The sequence below is a fragment of the Myiozetetes cayanensis genome, unplaced genomic scaffold (assembly GCF_022539395.1).
Source record: "Myiozetetes cayanensis isolate MyiCay16 unplaced genomic scaffold, myiCay2020 scf1, whole genome shotgun sequence".
Taxonomy (NCBI): Eukaryota; Metazoa; Chordata; class Aves; order Passeriformes; family Tyrannidae; genus Myiozetetes; species Myiozetetes cayanensis.
This window is the reverse complement of record NW_026086604.1, coordinates 97,725,816-97,748,896: the sequence shown is the minus strand read 5'-3', so window position 1 is coordinate 97,748,896 and position 23,081 is coordinate 97,725,816. Positions and strand designations below refer to the sequence as shown.

At 35.0% G+C, this 23,081-nt stretch overlaps 1 protein-coding gene across 3 annotated transcripts in view; it reads right to left on the bottom strand.

Annotated features, from left to right (window-relative positions):
* The window catches only part of SUGCT (succinyl-CoA:glutarate-CoA transferase), a 316,929-nt gene that overhangs the window by 166,267 nt on the left and 127,581 nt on the right, over positions 1 to 23,081 (bottom strand). For all 3 annotated transcript variants that reach the window (XM_050330259.1, XM_050330267.1, XM_050330276.1), the window contains one exon: positions 17,726 to 17,828. In XM_050330259.1, coding sequence (XP_050186216.1) covers positions 17,726 to 17,828 — 103 coding nt within the window. The remainder of the gene's footprint in view (positions 1 to 17,725; positions 17,829 to 23,081) is intronic.

Genomic DNA, 23,081 nt, shown 5'->3' with positions numbered 1-23,081 from the left:
ACGCACCTTTTTTTCCCTTTAGCTTTTTTTTCCTAATACAGCGGACCCTAAAAATCACTTCCTCCCTCCTTTCTTTTCTATTTTTTTTTCTTCAGACTAAAAAAAGTTACTTAGAAATATATCTCTTGGGCAGGGAAATCTCTCTTTCTCCTTATTCTGCAGGTGCTGGCAAACCGATCCAACTTCTTACTGTAAAAAAGTCATCCACTGCAGAAACAGTCAGGAGTGATAACAGTAAAAAAGAAAAAATAAAAACAGACCTGCTGAAATTCCAGCTTGAACAGTCTCCTAAACTACTGAAATATTGATAGTCCTCTACCTTCCCTGTTTCAACTGTTGCTTGCACTCTGACAAATCTCTATTAAGAAATGTTTGCATAGCCATACAATTTAATTTTCATGCCTGCTCAGATGCCATCATTTGTGTCTTTCAAACAAGGAATGCAATCATATTTTAAGTACTTTGTTAGAGTAATTTAGACCATCAGAAACCTCTGGCAGTCTTCTGGTCCAAATTCCCTGTCAATCAGAGGCTGATCAGGGTCTTGTTCAGTCAGTTATTGACTGAATGGGAGACGAGGATTTCACAGCATCTCTCATCTAAAGCCTAACTCGCACCACCACTGCGGAATTTTTCTGCCTTTTATTCAATCAGAATTTTCTTTGCTGAAACTCGTGTCCATTGCCTGTTATTATGTCAATCTGCACTTCTGGTGCATGCATTACTATTTCTCACAAGGGCACACTGTTGACTCTTGTTCAACTTACTGTCCGGGAAGATCTTTGGGCCTTTATCTGTAAAGCCACATACTATCCAATCAATCCATAAGCTGTAGTGCTGCTTGGGGCTACTCTGTCTCAGGTGCAGGACCCCCTGTTTGCTTTCCTTGGACTTCAGGAGGTTTCTGCTAGCCCATATATCCCATCTCTGAATGGCAGTTCTACACTCCAGCATACCAACTACTCTCCTTTGTTGGGTGTCACTTGCAAACTCGTCAAGGTTCACTCAGTTCCCCTGTCCAAGTCATTAAAGAGAAGTTTAAATAGTATTGGCCCTGGTATGTACCCCACGGAAACAGATGGTATTTTACATACCACTGGGTATACAAGGCCTGAACTCACAAACTGTATTGTATGTTCCATGCAACACTGCATGAAATAAATGACGTTTCCAATTAATAAATATATGCAAATTCACTAAATTGGACAAATAATTTTATGGTAGTCAGCATAGTACAATGATGAGAATTTTCACTATATCATTTACGCATTTTTTGCATTGATGTGTATTCTTTAATTAACATTGCTGGTATTGTTCCTAGGTATTCAGTGCTGCAGAAAAATGTGGCATGTAAATTAATAGGGGAAGCACACTGCTTCAGCCAAAGAATTCTTTACATTCTCAACAAAATACACTAGACAACAAGACAGTGTATCAGCCATCACATCAGAGAATTGAATGAATGCATCTAGATATTAAAATTGCAATTTTCTGTGAAAAATAGGTACACACATATATATATATGTATCTAAAAAAGAAAAAGGCTCAAAGAATTTGCATTGCAAAGAGCAGCAATAGAAACAGACAGTATTTCCAGCAGAGAAAAAGAAAGACTAGGCATATATGGATGAACAACATAGCAAACAATTCTGAAAAAAAGGCAAACCAGCAACACCACCTAGCTTTTCACCCATGCAGAACACAGAAAAACTATTTGAGGCAGGCAGTTACAACAGAAACAAAAATATCAAAAGAAAACCTTTTATGCTAGAAGAATGTATGAAAATCAATAATGAAACAGAAACTATTAAACACTGTAAAGTGTACACTTAGTACAAGGTAAAAAAAAGCACGAGTAATCACACTGTTGTGAATGCAAGATTGCATAAGAAGCATGCTGGTTGATTAATTGGGGTCAGAAATACCCAGCACCTTTCAGTTTCAACTTCCTGGATCCATTTAAGTGTAGGAAAAGTCCAAAGTAAGTGCAAGCAGGTGAAAATTCCATCTTGTTTTGACAAAAAGGCATATATAAATTGTTTTTATTGCAGCTATTTCTGTCTTGTTATTTATCTATTTAGAAACAAGAAAATATATTCCAAAGCCCTACCATGGTAAACTGCTCATAAAACACTCCTTGCAGAAACATCTGATTCTCAGGTGTTTGGAAGCAAGAAAATGCACAAATCAACAGACAACTCTTGCCCCTGTGTGCAAAGCTGTGAAATTAGCCACACTGCTGAAGCTTTAAATCATCATCTTACTTGAGACAACCAACTTCAACCTATCTATGAAGAATTTTCTGCCTCAAAATGAATATAAATTAAATAATAGTTTTCCTATACTGCCTTCTGCTGTTACTCATCACTTAGGCTTACCTTGATTTATGGCAGTATAAAAACAGCACCAATTTAAAAAAAATAGAGAAGCATTTTCAAATGTGTAAGATTTAACTGAGTTTGTCAGTTGTAAAAAATATATATATATATATATATATTTCAACTGTTTCAAAAGCACATTTTACTTCCACAATACAAAAAGGAGGGTTATGAAGTCAGGTTTTCCAACTGAAAGTCAAATTTTCATTTAAAAATTGTGTTTTAAATTTAGATTTTATAAAAAAAAAAAAATCTAGAATTTGGCACAAATCCTCCAAAGAGTATGGAAAGTCAAAATATTCATGAATTTATTTTGGGTAATAAGTAAGCAATATTTTATTAAAAAGATGAACTTTATATTTGGCATGAAGTTACTTCTAAAGTTTCTAAGCACCAGAGATGGGTGAATAATTACTAGCCAGTAGCAGATCTCCTCAGTGTGAAGAAGAAAAGATCCCTGTTTGGACTGCTTGAGATGTTCTAACTGAGTCAAAGACAACTATTGATGTATCTCTGTCATAAACCACTTCCAGACTGCTTTGATAGACCATCTTCCTGCTACACTTGCCCAAACTAGCTGGTGGGGATCTTGCAGTTTTCAACTGTTTGGTAGGAAGCTCATTGGATCAGAAAAATCAATGAGTTGGATTAATTTAACCTCAGCACTGACATCCTTATCTTTATGGGGAAAAAAAATCCCAACTTAACACTATCACAATCATAATAATAGAGTATCATAACATTTATTCCAGTGATAATCCTTCTGACTGAAGTATTTCTTCAGCTCTCACTTCTGACCCAGCATACAGTATATTATAAATAAATAAATAAAGTGTCATCACCTCTTTACTCTGTTCACATTTAAACTTTTGACAGTATTTAAAATTAGTCAGTGAATTTGATACAAATTACAAATACTTTTATCTGTTGCAGAACCACATTTCTAGTGAATGATTCACCAAAAAGCATTAGTCCTATTCTTTGTAGCATAATTGTTGTATGAAGGAGCAAAAGCCAAAGACAGAATACGAAAAACCCCACAAAACCAAAAAACACCACCACCAAAAAAACAAACCAAACCAAAACAAACAAAAAAAACTAACACCAAAAAAAAACACCAAACCCTGGCTCTTAACCTATGTTTTCTTAACAGGAGCAAGAGTCAGGCCCATACATCAGTTTTTCAAGAAAGCAGTGAAGAAGTGTTTATCTGCCAAATACTTCTCTGCTAGGAAAAGTACATATCAGCATGAGGCTACACACATTAGGAAAAATTCTTTGCTTTGGTAACAGAAAACATTATTAGGTCAGCAAACATCCTTAGTATTTTGCTTTCCTGAGAACAGCTGCAATGACTCCAACACAGGGGAGTGAAAAGGGAGGCCTTCACCATTTAACTGAACCAGCTAAAAGATGCAGCCATTAAACAGAGAAAATAAGATTGTCTATTATCAGCCACAGCAATCTCTCTACATATACTTTTTTTACTTTCTGAAACCTCTTTGGATACTTTGAGCTAAAATTAAACATGAAACAGGATTTTGGGACATAATATCTTTGAGGAGATTATAACTTACTTCACAAGCATAGATAAAAAGATCGAGGTTTTCTAGGCAAGAACAAACCTCACATTTTCTTTATTCTCTTTCATCATTCCTAATCCAGTTAAATCAAGCTGTAATGTACTTTACATGCAATTTTTGACTCAGAACTTCAGGCAAATGTGATGTTTTACTAACTAACCACATAGAGCAGCAGGAAAGACTCCTCTGCAACCAGACTATGTTCTCTTATTCTATAATTTGTGAAATAATTCCTAATTACACTCTCCATATACATACATTTCAAGCCTTTAATTGCTATGTATAGATTGTGTACTTTGGTATAACATCCATTTCTTCCCATTTAATTGGATAATGTGCACAAAATCCACTAAAAAGATTCCTGACACAAATCTAGGAAAAATACTTCATTTTAAAAATCTAAAATCTATTTAAGACTTCTTCATTTCTTCTATAGTCACCTGCTGAGAAGTCAAGTAATTAGCACTAAAGTCTCCACATCCCCTCCAATAAACAAAAAATGAATTTGTGATAATGTTAAATACTCATGTTGAAGTTTACTTCTACCCCACAAAGGCTGACCTACCTCCTGGCAGTTTCATCAGAAAAAATGTACTTTGTTGTGTTTTTAACATCCACATGGCTTGGATAGTGAAATTTTATATTAATTTTTAACTCAGGACATCGCCAAACACAAACCATAACCATACCTAAATAAATATCATTTCAGTTTCACCCATCACCCTTCTGACTTCTGAGATTATTTAGATGGTCAGTTAAACAGCTACACCATTTAAGATCGCAGCACCTGTCTTTGCTCCTTTGATTTGACACAGGTCAACCTGATGCAAAGGCAATCTCAAAGAGAGTACAACTACAATGTAGTGAGTGCGTTTGTCTTTCCTTTTGAGGCAGCTGAAGGTTTGTAACCACAGAATTTGGTATGTTCAAAAGAAAAATTCACTTTAAAAAGCCAAGAAATTTTTTAAAAGTGCTTTGTATTGTGAAATGACAGTAACACTTCTTTCTACACCCTCTCCTAGATGACTTGTAAATATATAAACTATCTCCACATGCTTTTATTTCATGTTTATTTTCCATCACTCATCTAAAAATGAAGTAAAATATACACAGTGAGAGTGTGTTTGTATTTTCCTCCAAAATAAGAAAAATGCATAGATTGAAAAGTCTTGCACAACAGCAAACATGTCAAAAGAACCCATAATTTGCTTTTATTTCTATAAACCTGCTTCTAATAAAGGATAGAGTTAGATATCTACTTGATTAGCAATTGTCCTGGTCTTGCTGTGTCTTCAATTTCAATTACAATAGCTGTTTGGCCGAGAATAATTTTCATTTTTTAGATTCTGAAAGGACAGATTCAGAGGATAAAGACATGAAAGCACGTTACTGAAAGTTCCAACTATTTTGAAATTTCACTGGGGAGACACTGAATGTCACCTTCCTTTAATAACTCACATTTATAACTGACACTAGTTTTAGCAGCATGTTTACTGAAGTTAAGGGCTTCAGACAGAGAAAAAAGACAATTAAAGAAGAATCAGTCTGTGTGAAGGACATATATTCTGTGTTTCAAAATATATGACTTACAAAATCCTCAAGTAGACATTCCTATTAAATGCATATTATTACACCCTAAGAATAAGATGTAACACAAAAAAAACCAAGTTCTTACAATCAAGAGGGCTCACCATGCAAAGTATCACTCCTTTAAAATATATCATTTTAGGGTGGAGAGGAAGCCATACCAGAATACTGCATCTTAATTTTCCACTAGTATATTCAATGCAATAGGATAAGTTGGGTATAAATACTACATCCAGAAAACACGCACTGTGCAAACACAGATTCCAGATTTAATATTAGATTCACAAGGGAAATATCAAAAGCAAAGAGTCAACAGTTAGAAAAATACATAAAGATAAAAAGCCATGCCATGAAAGTAGTAGGAATACAGCATCTGTACACTGTCAACACTTCTCAGTATCAAGGTACACAGAAGAATTAAAAATGAACAGTGCAATTTACTACTGCAGTTCTCAACATGAACAAATCACATCCCAAAACAGCTCAGTAAAGTCATGGAAAGATGGCTGATTCCTAAGCCCTTTAAATCCAAGGGAACATCGTAACATAAGAACTGGGGGGGAAAGAGGAAGGTGGTGTTTGCACACTCAAGTTGTCAGTAAATATTCTTCTCTTCTGACTTCACAATTTTTCATGGGTATTGGGAAGAAGAGGGAGATTTTTTCCAAAAGCTGTTATTACATAATTGATTTAAAGAGTTTCTCTAAGTCTTAAAGCTTGTATCTTGATGATTGGCACAGAAACCAGCTGTTTTAGAGAAATGGGAAGTCTTAAGCCTCAAAGGAAGTAGAGAAATCCTAACTTCCCTCTTTCTCATTTCTGAACCTGTGCAAATACAGTATCTGAAAAAACATGATGTATAGAGACGAAATGGTGTTTCTGCTCATGTCTGCTTTGGGTGTGACCTGAGGACTGCAGCAAGATGCATTTCAGTTGCCTGTTCCATGTCAAGGGAGCATCAGACTACATTTAGCAGAAGCATCTCTCCAAAACCCAGCTCTCATGGAAATGGCAATCCCTCAAACTAGCCCTTACAAGTTTCTAGCCTGACTCCAAACACTACTAGATCACCAGTTATCACAGATGATGACTATAATGTTTGCAACATTGGCAGCAAAACAATAGGGAGGAACTGTTAGAAGTTTTTGTTTGTTTTTAAAGAGGATTTTTTTAACTTCTTATTTTTTTCTCAGAAATTAAACTGGTATCCATAGCGTAAATACCATCTTCTTGGGATCTCAATTTATCCTTTTGTCTTTCTCATCCCACCTGTAAACTTGACTCAAAATTCCTGAATTCTCTTTGTCTTTCTCCCACATGTGAGTGAGGATCTCCATATTTAATACCACCTTTGACACATTACCTTCATGTTGAAGTGAATCTTTCATTTATTTTAATATGCCATTACAGGCATACATAAAAATAGAAATAAATCTTCTTCTTCTCTGAGTTAGGAGGTGTTTCTGGTGTAATTCTAAACAATTAAAATTTGGTTGTGTCATCCCAAAGTTCTGCCTGTAAATATGATCAAAAACTGGTTTTTTGTTGTTTGGTCTTTTTTAATTAATAAGCCTAGATTGCTTTTCAGGACTTCAAAGAAAGCTTTGAAAAACATCCCAGATCAAGAACAACACATCAAGATTTATATGTAATTCAATAGAAGCTTTACCCTTAAAACATATACTAAAAAATTACACATTTTAAAATTTAAATTGTTACAATTAATTGCCACAGTTGCTAAGTAGCCAATTGAAATTGTGTGAGAAAAATTTCAACATGTGGCTGGCTGCTCAGAGTGTTGACATCCAGTCAACATAGGCAGTTTTAAACTTGGGATGAGTTCTTTAAAACAATGCTTATGTTCTTGGCCTCACTGGCAATGCACAGTGAGGAAATACTTCCTGCTTCTTCACAAACTGTCTACTTGAATCATACTATAAACCTACATGAAACCAGTCAGCAATGAGAAAGAAAATGGCAATGACAGAGAAAGCTTGCCTGACTAATTAATGTCTTTTTGAGGTGGTTGGAAAACTAGATCTTCAAATGCCCACTCCTACTCAGCCTACACACTTGTCTTTTCATGGCTCAAATATTCTTCCTTGTTAGTAAGAGTTATAAAACTAAAACAGTATATTTTTGTAAATGTTATTGCATAACTAGAATGTAAAATGAACATGTCAGCATCTCAGTTGAAAATATCACCTTTTTTTTATCAGCAGTAAGTAGGACTCCAACATGAACTTAAGCTGAAGACTGCAGGAAATCTTGTAATTTCAGGATGAGAGGCCAGGGTCATGACTTGAGCGAAGATTTTTAAATGAAGTTGAACACTCAGGTAAAGAATCTGAAGACCAAATGATAAAATAAGCCTGATTTGCAGTTTCTGCACAGTTTTTGTTGTTGGATTTTCCATTTTATTTTCTCTCTTGCTGGAATACATGTATCATCATCTGTAGCTACTATCATTCAAGAAATTCAGAAGTGCAATATACCAAACATGTGTTCTCCTGAATATCATTAGTATTTTCATGCCTACAAAGCTTAACTCACGCAACAAAGCTTCACCACACTGCTCATAAAAAGATTTGTTTGTAATCAATATAAGTGATAAAGACCAATGATAAAATCTAGTCCTTATGGTCTGTGAGAAAAAAAAAAATCCAGATTATATTCATATGAAAACCTAGGAAAATTAGGTGGCAATTAATTTTGAAAACATAAAAATGCAGTAAAACACTTTAAAAGCAACTCTTTGTTCAAGGGAGTTATATACTGAAGCATGTCTAAAATTTGGTCTGAAATCCCAGTGTTTATTAGTCATTCTATTACAAATTTGCTTAGTAAATGAAGCCACAACTACTTAAGAAAAATATTCTAAAACAAACAATGGCGTTTTCCTACTGATTTGATATACTTGAGTTGGGCAACCAACAGGCATAGATAGTCTCACAATTTACATACTGTGGGGAAAGCAAAGAACACCTATGTAAATTCACCATTATTTTGTGATGATGATTCAGTGAATGCTCAGATTAAAAAAAAAAAAAAAACCAAACAAAAAAAACAAACCAACTCCTAAAGAATCAATTACTTTAGCATATAAACTCTCTTTGTGCTGAGAGAGACGTATTTCCCTCCTTCCCATACATGTAACAGACTTAACACTCCTCAAACTTAAGATAAATGCAACAACTGGGCTAATTAAAAACTCCCTTTTGACCCCACAGTTACACAGTTTATACAAACACAAAGAAGAGCTGGGCTTACGCTCTGTGAGGGATTTCTCAGAACTCACACATCATCTAGCTCAGTACATTGTAAAGTATATGGCCTTATCCTCAGTATACTCTCGTAGAGTGAGACATCAAACACAAATTCTTTGAAACCAACTGATGCCACTTTGATGAGCTGCAAGGTTAGGAAACCAGTGTGCATCTCCTGCAAGTACAGAAACTAATCCAAGAGCCTGAGGCACAAGGGACGTGCATTATAGACTCCTAACAATGAGGCCTAACAAAGACTGTGAGGTTTCAAAAATAGGCTCTTTGCTTCCAGTTAATTATGGCTTTTTGATATGTCTCTTTTAGAAGTCAACATCTAAAAAGGCTAGATGACTCTTCATGCCTTTGAACAGCCATGACTGCAATGTAATTTTTAAACACAATTGCATACTCTGTGAGATCCCTTTTTTGAGAACTTAATATTCTTTGTAACCAACAAATACTTAGATCCCTCTTTTCTCAGTGCAAATAGTATTATCCAAAGACATACCATTCATATATCTACACATTTAAAAGAAATTAAAAGAGAACTGTAAAAATGCTGCTACCAAGCATCATTTTCTTGCTTGCACAAAAGAAACACAGTGAAATCTAAGTGCACGGTTGACTTATTTCCTGTCAGGCTCCTTCCTCATTAAGTAAAAATATTCAAAAGTGGGTTTATTTCTCATAAGGTGTTGCTCTAGGTCTTATTTTGATATACATCACTCAAATTACATGATAAAAAAAAAAAAAGTGGATTTCCCAAATTCTCTGGTGCTCTCACATTAGAAGTTATACTTTCCAGAAGTATAACTCCTACGCCTTTACAACACTGCTTATCAGAGTCACAATCTCATGGTTAAGAAACCAAAATATAGACAAAATTAAGGATAAAACCACTATGTTTGGCTTTTCAGCTATTTTAACAACATTACATTTTTAAGTGCTCAAGCAATACTTTAAACTGTTTCATTAACATCCATGAGAACTCAGCACTGCTGCATATTTTGCATACGGTATCACTACACAGATACTCAAAACATGACGCATACAAATGCAATGACCACCTTTTAATATTCTGATTGAAGTGACTTATCCAAAACCATGTGGGAACTGTGTGGTAGATGCAGGAAGAGATTCCTGTCTGGCATTCAACTTCTATAAAAATGAAGCCGTATTTCTGGAACTTCTTACCTCTTTCCCTACTTTTCCTACTTGGAATCAAATGAATTAAGAATTTGACAGACAATAAATTGGCTAAAAATACCAGACTAAACACTCTCCTACTGATCAGTCAAGTCTATCCCGCATGCTTCAGGAAGAGGGTACAGCAGAAAGACATTACCTGATTTAAAAATATCACAGTCTATATGAATTAGAGCTTTTCCTACAGTAAAGAAAATTGTAGGTGAGTTCTCATGTTGTTCTTATTTATTGTAGCATTTTTAGAAATCAAAATTCAGGCACTGGAAAAACCTAGCCAATTCTAGCAACTATAGTTAGACAACTTCTAATCTAGGTCTCGAGCAAAGCTAACACCTTTGGGCTCACAAAACATATATAAAGGACTAGAAATGTGGCAGCAGGTGAAAGCATATCTTTTGCATGCACTGTGGGGGGCTCCAGTCCTCTTTACTCATAGCCAGCTTCTTTCCACTACTCTTAAAAATATGGGGCAGAAAAGAGCACATCTATGACACTGTCGTCAACTTTCCACTCACGACTCTTTGAGAAAGAATGAATCCTCTAAAACAGAGCAGCAGAGCTCCCAGATAAAAACTAGTTGTAAGAATTTGTCGATAAGGTAAAATACATATTTATATATATTATACTATAAGGTAAAAATATATTTCTGGAAACTTGTTCTCCCCACAAGTCAGTCATTTTACCAGAACTCTTTCCCATGTACTTGAGACTTAAGCAGACAACCAGCACTGGAAATTTTAGATCAAATTCTCTAAAGTTAAAGGCAAGTAAAACAAAAACCTCATAACAGAAATTGTTAAGCTACTACCTTAATCATTATTTTTCTTGCCTACATCAATAGTTTTATAGTAAAATGTGTGTACAAACAAAATCCTGTCATTAATATAAATATACATTTTTATTTAGAGCTCCATCATATTTCAAGACTTCTCCACTATAAGCTCTCTAGCAGTCATTGTAAGAGAGGCAGGCCACACAAAAACATAGCACAGTAATGGACCAGACTTCACCACAGCCAAAATTTAAAACACACCTCCTGTTACAATATTCCTCATACTAAAATACAAGTGATGTCTCATTTTGAACCATTCCTATAACATCTGGATATAGAACTGCCTCATAATACATATAAAGCCTGCATAATTTTGTATATGTGAGAATCACATACTGCAAACAGTCTTAGAACTGGATTTTCCATTTCACTTCTTCAAACTACGTTCCATTTCTTAATCCTTTCTGCTTTAGAACAGAATCTACTTTTATAAATTTCCCACAGACCAAAAGCTTGAAAACATTTGTAATTTAGTAAAAAAGAGCTACTCTTGACAAAATTAAAGGGTTGGGTATGGCTGGTGGTGTGGAGTTTTTTCATTGTGTAGATTTTAAAAATTGAAGTAAAAAGTTGGCTTGAAACACCAAATCAAAGCTAGGCAGTGCACATTTTCAACTCAGCAAGACAGGCAGGAATAGAGCTTAATTTCTGATTCAAAACACGATTTAATTTTAGCCACATTCATCCGGATGTTTCACTTTCAATGAATTGGCATTTTTAAAATGTAAAAACATTCCATCATAAGATTTCCAACCAGTTTTAGTACTTCTTTAATAGACACATGCAAAATTTAATTCCTCTCTCTTGTCTGTTAGGAATTACTTCCAGACACATCATATTACCTCAGGCCTTCAATCAGCTGCCTTTCAGTTGCAGAAATCTCTACATGTAAAAAAGCTCCCTGCAGTATTATGGGTATGAATATAATTTCATTCATCTTGGGACAGCCCTTAGTAGGCCACAAAAGTCTATTTCAACAAAGAAAAACAATTAAAATACAGTCATATAAAAAAAAAAAAAAGGCAAAAAACCCCAAACAAACAAACAAAAAACCAAACAAAAATTAAAAAATCTAAACCAGCAACAAAAACACATAACATAATTTAAAAAGAAAAAAATACCCCAAAACAAAAACATCCGACACATTTTATAACTTTTGCTGTTCTATGTGTTCACAATACTGAACGTAGAAGCTTTTACCAGATGCTAGGAAATTTTTGCCAGGATGCATTCAAATGAAATTACTTCCAAAATAAGAGCCAATCTGAAGGTTAATAAGAAAACCTACCACCTTTGTAAGTTTCCACAAATAATAAACTTAAAACATCCAATAATTTCCAGCTATCAGACATTTCAATACTCAATTTACTGTGACTTTTTTTTCTGAAGTATACTCAGAGAAATGCTAAAGGAACAGTAATGGCCTTCTGGGACAGGAAGACTAAGGTTTCTGTAAAAAATGTTAAATTAATTTTTATAGTGATGCAAAGTCAGGGAAGGGTTGTTAAGGGATGGCCTCTTGCCACAGGGTGGAGTTTTGTTATGGTATCCTTTTAGAGTCTGCAGGTGTTTGGCAGGAGCTGAAATCAGGGCCAGCTGTGATATTTCAGCTCCGATATTTCCCTCCCCATATTTCTCAGAAGTGATGCATCGGGGTGATGTCTTACACCTGATGTACTCAACTTGTGTGGTATGACTGCAACTGCTGGTGGGGGCATGGAGAAAGTACCACTGCATGGTTTTTATTTTATTTTCAGCTGGCAACATTCATATAGTAAAATTTATCAATATGAATGGGTTTAATCTGGTAAAACATCAGATAACAATTTATTAAACTGCCCATATTTCTGTTGTTTTGTTGCTTCTTATATATGCCAGCCATTTAATTAAAGAGCACCGTATAAGAATCTTGAAAGAAATTACATTGTGAAAATGGGAGGGCAATGTTCCAAAGGAAAAAAAGCCAACCTTACATCTCCTCACTTAATCAGCAAAGATCTTTGTTCTTGCATACTTAACTGCAGTACAGTGCGTACCTCTTTTTGTTTTCTTTTATCTTTTGGGAGAATTTGAATAGTTTCTATTAAAAATGGTATTCTCTTTTAAGTTTGTTTTGTTTGGAAAGCCTAAAACCACATTGTATTTCACACACATATTCCCCAGGGCATGCTAAATGGGACCATACTGAGGTCATTCATAAGTTTTTTAAATGGTTTAAGAATTCTCTTAATGTTTGCACTATCTTGGCACGATTAAAAGAGTTCACTTTTTAAAAAATAGTTTAAAAAAGCTTGACTATATAAATTTTCATTAAAATAGTCTATACTCTACTATTAAGAGTTTGTAAGAACTTTTACAAACATTCCTTTCTCCCCCACGTTTTTAAGAAAATTGTTCCCTTAACTAGCGAATCTTCTCCTTCTCTCAGCCTTTTTATCCACATATGCGCAAGTATACACATACGTCTATCCACAGACTGATTGACTTACCAGTACAAATGCCTGTAGTATTCATTTTAACCTCACAAATGAATAAAAGATTATAATCAGTGGGAAAAGTGAACGTTTCACTCCATTCATGGAAAAAACAGTATCACCTGGCACTCCAACTTAGTAAAAAACTTCCTGTTTTTTGGCAGCTCACTTGGAGTATGATTGAAGCTGTTAATGATATTAACAAAATGTCCTGGGATCAAAAATGTGTTGTTTTATCTCAGTTTATAGAAGAAGTTATATAAATCGCTCTCAGCCTTCAGAGCTCTAACGTCCCTTAAGCTAAAATGAAATTTGAAAACACAACTCACCTGTAAGCCAATTGAGTTCCATCCGACCATTTCAGTCATCTCCTTTATCTGTCTTTCCCTCTATTTCCTTACACTTTTTTCTAGTCATTCTTTGCATCATTCCAGCATCCTCCCAGGATTTCTGCCTTTGGTACCAGCCTAGCACACACTTTACAGTACTACTGACAGCTGAGCACACAATTGTTGATATCCATGCAGTGCATCCTCATCACTAATAGTGCAAGACTTCACTTACAATGAATGGTGTTTGCATTACGGATATCAAAATTTAAAGAATAAAGAGGAAGATGGTGGTGATAAAATGAAAGTAAATAAAATGTTTAGATCCAAACCTGCTGGTAATGCCCAAAATGGCAGAAGTCAGCAAAACCTCTAACATTATCTATTAGAGGTAGAGGAGAGTTTGTCTATATTGAAGTATCACTGGGTTTCATGTTTTTCTGAAGTCTTTGCTAGAGTTTAAAGCAAATGGCAACGAAAAGCAAATTACTGCGTTATGATAAACTCCTTAATTTTTAATAACACTGTTTGTACATGTTGTTAAGCAGTATTAGTATGCATGGTTATTAAATGCAAAGCTGAGTGCCATCTTTCTTAAAAATGTATTTTCTGATCTAAATTGAGAGTAAAAAAACACCATATTATAATGGGAGCACTGTTATTACAAAGTTCTCATACTTCATGACTGGGTCCAGACTTACACATAAGAAAACAGGTGTGCTGTTTGGTGGATGAAGAATTGGTTGGACATTCACACCCAGAGGGTGATCAATAGCTCAGTGAGATATAACACTGGCGACAAGTAGTGTCTCTTAGGGGTCCATACTGGGACCAGTGCTATTTAATGTCTGCAGACGACACCAAACTGAGTGGTGCGGTTGACCAGGCCTGAAAGATGGGATGCCATACAGAGGGACCTGGACAAGCTCCAAATTCAGAGAAGCCCTACACCTGGGTTAAGGCAACCCTCAGTATCGATACAGGCTGGAGGATGAATGGATCAAGAGCATCCCTGCAGAGAAGGACTTGGGGCTGCTGGAGGATGAGAGGCTGGACACGACCTGGCAATGTGTACTCACAGGCCAGAAGGCCACTTGTATCCAGGAATGCATCAACGGAAGTGTAACCAGCAGGTCAAGAGAGGTGATTCTCCTCTTCTACTCTGCTCTTATGACACCTCACCTGAAGTATTATGTCCAGCTCTGGGGCCCTCAGTATAGGAAGGACATTAACCTGTTGGAGCAAGTCCTGAGAGGGGCCATGATGATGGCTGAATGGAGCACCTCTCCTATGAGGAAAGGCTGAGAGAATTAGGACTGTTCAACCTCTGGAGAAGAGAAGACTCTGGGGAGTCCCTAATGTAGTCCTTCAGTACTAGAAGGAGGACTAAGACTTTTTAGCAGGGCCTGTTGTGACAGGACAGTGGGTAATGATTTTAAACCGAAGAAGAGTCAATTTAGATTAGATACAGAAAAGCATTTTACAGTGATGGTGGAAAAATACTGGAACATATTGCCCAGAGAAGTGGTAGATACTCCATCTGTGAAAATATTCAAGATCAGGCTGGATGGGACTCTGAGAAACCTGATCCAGTAGAAGATATCCCTGCTCAATGCAAGGTGGTTGGAGTAGACGACCTTTAGAAGGTCCTTGCCAACTGAAATATTCTATGATAAATCTTGCTGTGATTACAGTATGTTCTTGTTGGTGGGTGCTGGTTTTTCCCTATTTCATGGTGCAGAGGATACCTAGATTACAGACTCTCAGGTGTTGCTAAACTTCTTCCTCAGTCTTAGACAGTCCAGGACATCATCATGTTTTTCAAGGTTTCAGAAACTAAAATTGCAGACTAGCTTATGAAGGAGCAAAGATATATACAAGCATGTGTTTTTATCGCGGATGCATGCTGCCTATACAGCAACAGAAAAATGAAAAAGTGGAGGGAGACTGGGCAAGGTACAACAGCAAAACCAGAACTGTGAAGGTGAAAAATAGCTTGAACTGCCCCTAACCCTCTGAATGCAAGCTATGGATAAGTAACTTAGAGTAATGAAGCCACCTCTGAAGGTCTGAAGTCTTTACTGTCAAAATAAAAATTTGGGTAGAAATTAGAAAAATACACTTAATAGGCTAAATATACAACTGTCCAAATTGATGTCTGCTGGATAGTCTCTCAGATACATAATGCTGGAGTGGGAGGCTTAATTTTATATAAGTGATGTAAATAAATATCCTGACACAAGGCCAACACCTTAAAACATCAACAGTTTTTCATATTTAAAGGAAGAAGAGGAAAGCACTGCAGTCTTTCTTTTTTCCCTGCTTCCTTTGAATTGAAAATACCTGTGAGAAAATGCTTGAGGTAAGCAGCACCAGAAATGAAACAAATGTATAACATGAAGCGTTCCACAAATATTAACATTCAGTTTCCAATAGTAATAAGAACACAACACCTGAGTGCTATGTATATCAGAGAAGAGTGTAGAAAAGACAAAGCTTTTCAGCAGTTTTGTGAGGAACAGAGAGATTAGCATGCCCCTTTACAGAAAAATATTTCTAAAAACATACCATATAGTGATGTCTAAGCACTGTGATACCTTTTATGGAGGGGCTAACTACATCAAGTAATAACCTGAGAGGTATATATAAATAACATATATAAATATAATAATATATGTGTAAAAATAATATTTAGGTGAATTGTAACAAGAGCAAGGCAACCAAGCTAGCCTCTTTTCAGTTTGGGAGGTAATAGCCATGCCACGACACATAATGTTGTAAAAAGCAGTCTCTTTCAGAGTGGACTCGATTTCTTTAAATTCACAGCATTAAAAAAAAAAAAAAAAAAAAAAAAAAAAGACTATTTTTCCGATGCTGCCCCAAGTACAGCCAAGTCTGAGTAAAATACTCTTGCTGTATGTTCTTCAAAGCCCAATCTTAATGCCTGTGAAAGTTATGAAGTGAAAAATTTGGCCCATGCATACTTTACAGCATGATACTACATCATTTTAAGGAGAAAGAGTGTATTTATTTAAGAAAAAAAAAAAAACTACTTTCCCTGCAGTAGCCTAACAAATACTGTTTTATACCTCTAAGAGTATGATAATATTTATAGCAAACATATTTATTATAAACATATTCCTTTATGATAGGGATTACTTTGCCTGTTCTTAATTCCCAGAGACTACAAGCACGGTTTTGACAAACACTTCTGACAGCAGACAAGGACATGTACAAAACTGAAAGAAAAACCACAAGAGCAGACAACGATCAATCATTTTTCTTGCTACTCTCATTAGTAAAATTCAACTTAGAGGAGAGAGAACACTATAGATTAGCCACAAAATACTCTTACAGTATTCAAGACAGTATAATTTGTCTTGGGCTCTTTAACCCATACTAAGCCAAGAGGTTAGAAGAAGGGATGGATCAGAGAATATGCAGATAATGTAATTCTACAGATATTCAAAAGTGAAAATAAATGTTTATAACTAAGCATAGATGAAATTCAGTGAAAGATTTAAAATTTAAAAGAGATGCATAGATGAAGTGTTTTGAGCTATTGAAACCGCCAGGCCAAGAAAAGGTTAAGATCTTTCTTCATATGACTTTTGTGCTTCATTTTTCTGTTTCCAGTCAAAAAGTTGCCCATTTTTTTTTCCAAACATATTGATTCTGATTATCCATACTCCATACAGAAAATTAGTTACTTGTGGACAGCAAGAAAGGTATTTTTCTGCATATTTATCTGATAAAATGCAATTACACACTATATTATTTCTTTCCTTGTTTTACCAGCCAGTTTTGAAAGACAGACTCTGTATGACACATGGAATACCACAGTTTAATTCATTATGAAAAAAATCTGTGTTCCTAAGCATATAATTCATTTAAGGATCTGTATTTATTTCTTATTGTGACATATTATTGGCTTAAACTCAATCTATCATATAATTCAAATCCCAGTTAAAGTAGCCAAAATCAGGTTTGAGTGGCAGAAAAAGTGATGATTACTCAGCATTTGTAAAACACATGTAACAATGTATAGAAAAGACTTGATGAGGACCAACCTGAGGATCCGAGAATACTTGCTGCATATTGTTGATTGGGCCATATGGAACCCCACTCCCTTCAAAGAGCTGCAACCACTCGATCGTTGTTTTTTCTGAAAACCTAAGAGCAAATAAGAAGCATGTAGTTTGAGCACTGTGCTTTCAGATGCTAAAAAAATTATAGTATGTCTCCTCCCTCTCTCGCTGCTTCCATACTCTTCTCCACTGATTTCTTCCCAGTCAGCAAGTAACATAACAAAAAAGTACTACATATGTCCATAAGAAATGCAAAAATCCAAAGACATAGGGGAAAGAACATTGCTGAACTGACTTCTATTTCTATGAACTGACTCCTATTTCTACCTAATCATCTGAAGCAACCCAGGAATGATGTAAAGTAAAATTTATCAGCAGTTTCAAATAAGGATCAATGGTTTTACTCCAGTCCTTAGTTACAGTAATGTGCTTCAGATTTGTTTTCTGTTATGAACATATTTAACAACAAAATGATATAGTACGAGTCTAACATACAATATTGCTCATTAAAAGCCGACGTAAAGCACCATCAAAAACATACCTCAAGATTAACAACCACATTTTTTGGTCAGATAACAACAGTGATTACATATTTATTTGTAGTATCATTGTATAACCTCTCCTAGGGACATCCAATTCAGCATATATACACTGTGCCTGTGCTGGTGAACAGTGATTTCTTTCTAACCATTCAGTTCCATAACTGGTAGCACCACTCTATTTCCCCTGTTTTGCTAGATACTTTTTCTTTCCTCATCGACCTAGTATAGTTACATACATGAAGAAAATACACTCTTGAAGCAATACCAATTACTGAGAGACAGTATTTTCTGCAGTCATCTAGGATCCTGATACAAAGGTGAACTTTTTTGGGATAGTATCTTAAATTTCATGAAGGTAAGTAACACAGAGGTCTACTAGTTTACTAGCAATCAAAGATCTACTTCATGATACACCCAACACTGAAAAGAAATTAGGTGTAATTTAAAGACCTGCTGGTGATGGATGAAATTAATAGAAATGCCTTTATAAGGGATACTCAATTACTTGTATTCTGTAGCTCACCAATTTGGAGTTCCCTAACTATAATTGTTACCAGAAAAAACCCAACCAACCAAACAAACAAAACAACACACACACACACAAACCACCACTAAAAAACAAGAAACAATCTCTTCCAAGTTTCTGACAGGAAGTTCATGGAGACAAAGCTCGAAAGCACAAAAACCTGACTCAATACAAAGTCAAACTTTGCACATTTCTATTTTAGACGAAATAAAAAAAACCTAGTGATGGTGGCAAGTTACAAGTATATTAAGTATTTGGTATATGTGTGAATCCAAGCTTCACAGTTAATGCTTTTCTCTCTGTGCAGGAATGACTTCTCCAAACTTTGAAGGAATAAATCCTGATACCCACTGCATTTTGTAAGCTGAATGAATAGCAAAATGCACAAGTTTGTCATGGCTTTTCCTCAGAATTAGAAGCTTTGCTCCTGAAGTTAAAAAATAATACAAATAATAAACGGAAGGAGAAATAATTTTTTTTTTAATCAAAAGACTTTAAAAGTACAAAATGTATTATAGAATGAAGCATCACTTGTGAAGAAATGAAGCAACACTTACAAAAAAAAAAAAACAGATACAAGATTATTGCACAGTTCAGTTATATGTAATATACTTCATTGAATATTAAAGTGATTTCATGGCAAATATGTAGTCAGGCATAAAGATAGTGCCACTGCTGGACACATCTTGGGTCCATTTAATTTAGTACTCTATTGCTAAGAATACCTAGAACTAGGTACATTACAGGAAACCAGGGGAAAAAAGGTAACTAGAAAGGCAGATAGCCTTCCTTCCTCAGTGATTGCAGCATGATTTTAGTCTAAAATATAATTCCTATTTCCCTACAGTACTCTCTTCTTAGCAACAATTCTCACAATCCATATATTCTTGTTATTCATAGCCTTGTACTATTAAGGTTTGGGACTCAAAGTACTGCACAATGTAAATATGATTCTCATGAAAAACTGTTTCCCATTGGTTACTGATGCTGTTTATACAGAACTACACTGTTTCCTGCTAGCAACTGAGACGCTTTGTAATTCATGGCCCACTAACTCCCTTGTTACAAATTGAAAGCTTTGTTCAGCTACTACTTTTTCTGACACCTCAAATTACACTATCTAATTTCTAACAAAAGACAGGACAGCTACAAGAGGAATCTTAGATTTCTCTATAGATGGTGAAGACCATCTATAAGAAATTATTGTAATTCTTAATAAATTTATCAGCATTCACTTGATTTGTTAGCATTGAGTAAATCCTGCTATGTTATGTCCTTGCACTTCTTTTTAAGAAGGAGTTTGTTAATATCCTCCTGAGTTTAAAAAAGCCAACAACTTTTGCATTTAAAGGTTAGCCTGAAAATGAAGTCTTTTCATTGGCAGCATCTATCATTTACATCTGCATAATCAGTATGCTACTTCCTGATGCCGTGGTAAATCTGAATAATTTTCAAGACATCCATTCTTCTTCAGTAACATCACTATGAGTGACTCAATATAAAGTGGAGTGGTACATGTATGCTGGACAATGTTGAGCAAAATCTCTATTATTCTATATGAACTTCCGTTGGCTTGTGCTTAGATTATTCCTTCCTATTTAATCGAAAAATCAAAAAAAACCCACAATTTTGTAGAAAACAACAAATTGTCTGTTTCTAAAAGTACCTCTTTTGAATTGAACTAACATTTTTCTTAGTCTTACTCATTAATTTATTTATTGATGGCTGGAGATAATTCCTAAAATCTTTCAACTCAATCAAAGAGGTAAAATCCCACATTCTATCATCCTCAATGCATCCTCAAATGCACACAGCAATTCCTCTTGAAATTGGTACTCTTGATCTAACTCTGATGTAGAATAGCTTCCTTTATTTGTGTTAAAACGAGAGCATATTGTTAAGCAAACTGTTTAAAACCAAACAGAACATCACTACTGCCAATAAAGGTCTAGGATTCAGATTTTGAAAGCAACAGCATGCAGCTATTTTGTTCATTCAACTGTGTTTTATATATCGAATCATCTGTTGTACATCATTAAGGGAGAAATACTTTTTCAAAATCTGATAAAAGCTAATACATGGATTAAGAAAATCAAAAGTCAATTTTCACCTCTCTGGTGTCAGCTGTAGAAGCTGCACAAACTTTGATTTTTTTTTTCTAACCTGTATGTATCATTCCCCCAACTAAATACAGTTTTTGATAGTTCTTACATGAATACATACCATAAGCTTTGAGAACAGTTAAGGGCTGATGTTTAGGTTGCTAGGTATTCATTAATAACATGCTCAGCACTCCAAAACATCAAGAGAAGACCCTCAACAAAAGCTTCCAAAAGCAGTAAAAGACTGACATTCTCTGAAAATTAAAGCTCTCTGAGCAGGAATTTAGAAGGTCTGGCCAATCCTTTTCCTCTTAATACTTACTTTAAAATGCATTCCTATGCTTTGGCATTGTAAATTTTTCATTTAAGAAAAAAGAAATTATCCACTAAGTAGTATATTCATAAAAAACAATCTCATCTGCTGTCTTGCAGTCTTTCTTCATTTCTACATACATAAATACAATCACAGATGGAAACACATATAATGCTAAACAATGGTACATATTCCAAATCTGAGCTAGTAAAAAAAAAAAATCCAAGACTGTACAGCATATGAGCTCTGAAGCATGACACTTGCAAAAGAATTTTACCTCAAATCAATACTCAGTGACTGCAGGAGAGCTCAACCCTGTGATTCACACTCCAGCTTCATATATTTTCAGATGAGTCCCTTTTCCCTATAAAATGTTCCATCTCCTATGGAGATAATCACATAAACATCTAAATTACCTATGATTTATTTGTAGAAACCTTTAACATTTTAAACCTGTAGCTTAGCTTTCTGCAATTATTACCAGTATTTTAGGAGTGCAAAACGATTGATGTTTTACTGTATTAGTTTGTGGTATGAAGCGTGAATGCAGGCTCTTTCTGAAAAAGAGGGATATGTACCCCAATGGAGAACAAACCCTTTGCTAGGACATTTACTGCAAAACCTTACTTAATTAAGATGCAAGAGTCTCCATGATGTCTTATTTACATTTTATGCAGTAGTCTGGGCCTCCTCTGCTCTAAATTACACAGCACTGATGAAGATACTGAAGTTGCAGTATTGAAATGAGACATCAGATTCTGAAACATTTCATATTAAATACATTCCATGCTCAAAAATATTATAAGAATAGAAGATGTAGCATGAGCTGAACTAACTGAAATGTTATTTCATTGGAAGGAATCCAACTAAATATATTTTTCTTCAATTAATAAATCTAGCAGGCATCATTAAATGAAAACATCTAAATTTAAACTATACACTCAGCAAATTCTTTAAGAAACAGCACAGTAGAAGATTAAAAAAAAAAAATCCTCCAAAAAGCAAAACATTAAATATAAAAGAAAAACAGTTTACACCTTGTCTTCTTACACAGACCACAAGTGTGGTTTTGCTTCTTAAAAAGCAAGATCTACATCCCCTACAGCTTTCTAACAAACTCTAATTAAAAAAAAAAAAAAGATCATTAAGGGCAAAACAGAAAAAGAATGTCTGCTTGACTCGCATAAGTTGGATGAAATGGCTTTAATGAGTTCGAAACACAACCAAGTGCTATTAAAAAGTACGAAGTTTCTCATCCTGATAATTATTAATGTAAAAATAGTTTCTTTTTAGCAATATTCTGTCTTTCAATGAAAGACTTCCAAAGATTGAACAAATCTACTTCGTGTAAATTCCTTCCCTATTTTCAATTTTCCATGTTTCAAACTTCCAATCCTTGCTACCTCATATGTGGAAGGACAACCACATTTCTCTAATGGATTAAACCATCCAATTCGACACAAAGTAAGTTTAGAAGAACTACTGAAGCAAAATACTGCTCTTTTCTATAGGAAACTTATGGCAATTAATTTAGAGAAGTAATTTGGACAGCTACCAAATACAGATGGAACAGCAACATCTAGGATTAGTAATAGCTTTTTACATCCAGTCAATCACAAAAAGCTTCTCTGTTCTTGCTCAAGTCCACAATAGCATTCCTGTGTTTTCTAGCACAACCCAAGTTTCCATTATGGTTTTTGCTTCAGTTTGTTCTACCAACAGTCTCTTTAATTTCAAATATCAACAGTGTTTTCTCTCTTCACTACTAAACATCACTTTAAGGGTAGTTAAATGAGTAAGAGAGTTTGTACAGTTTCTTACAGTAACATCTATGGAAGACACTATACAAAATAAA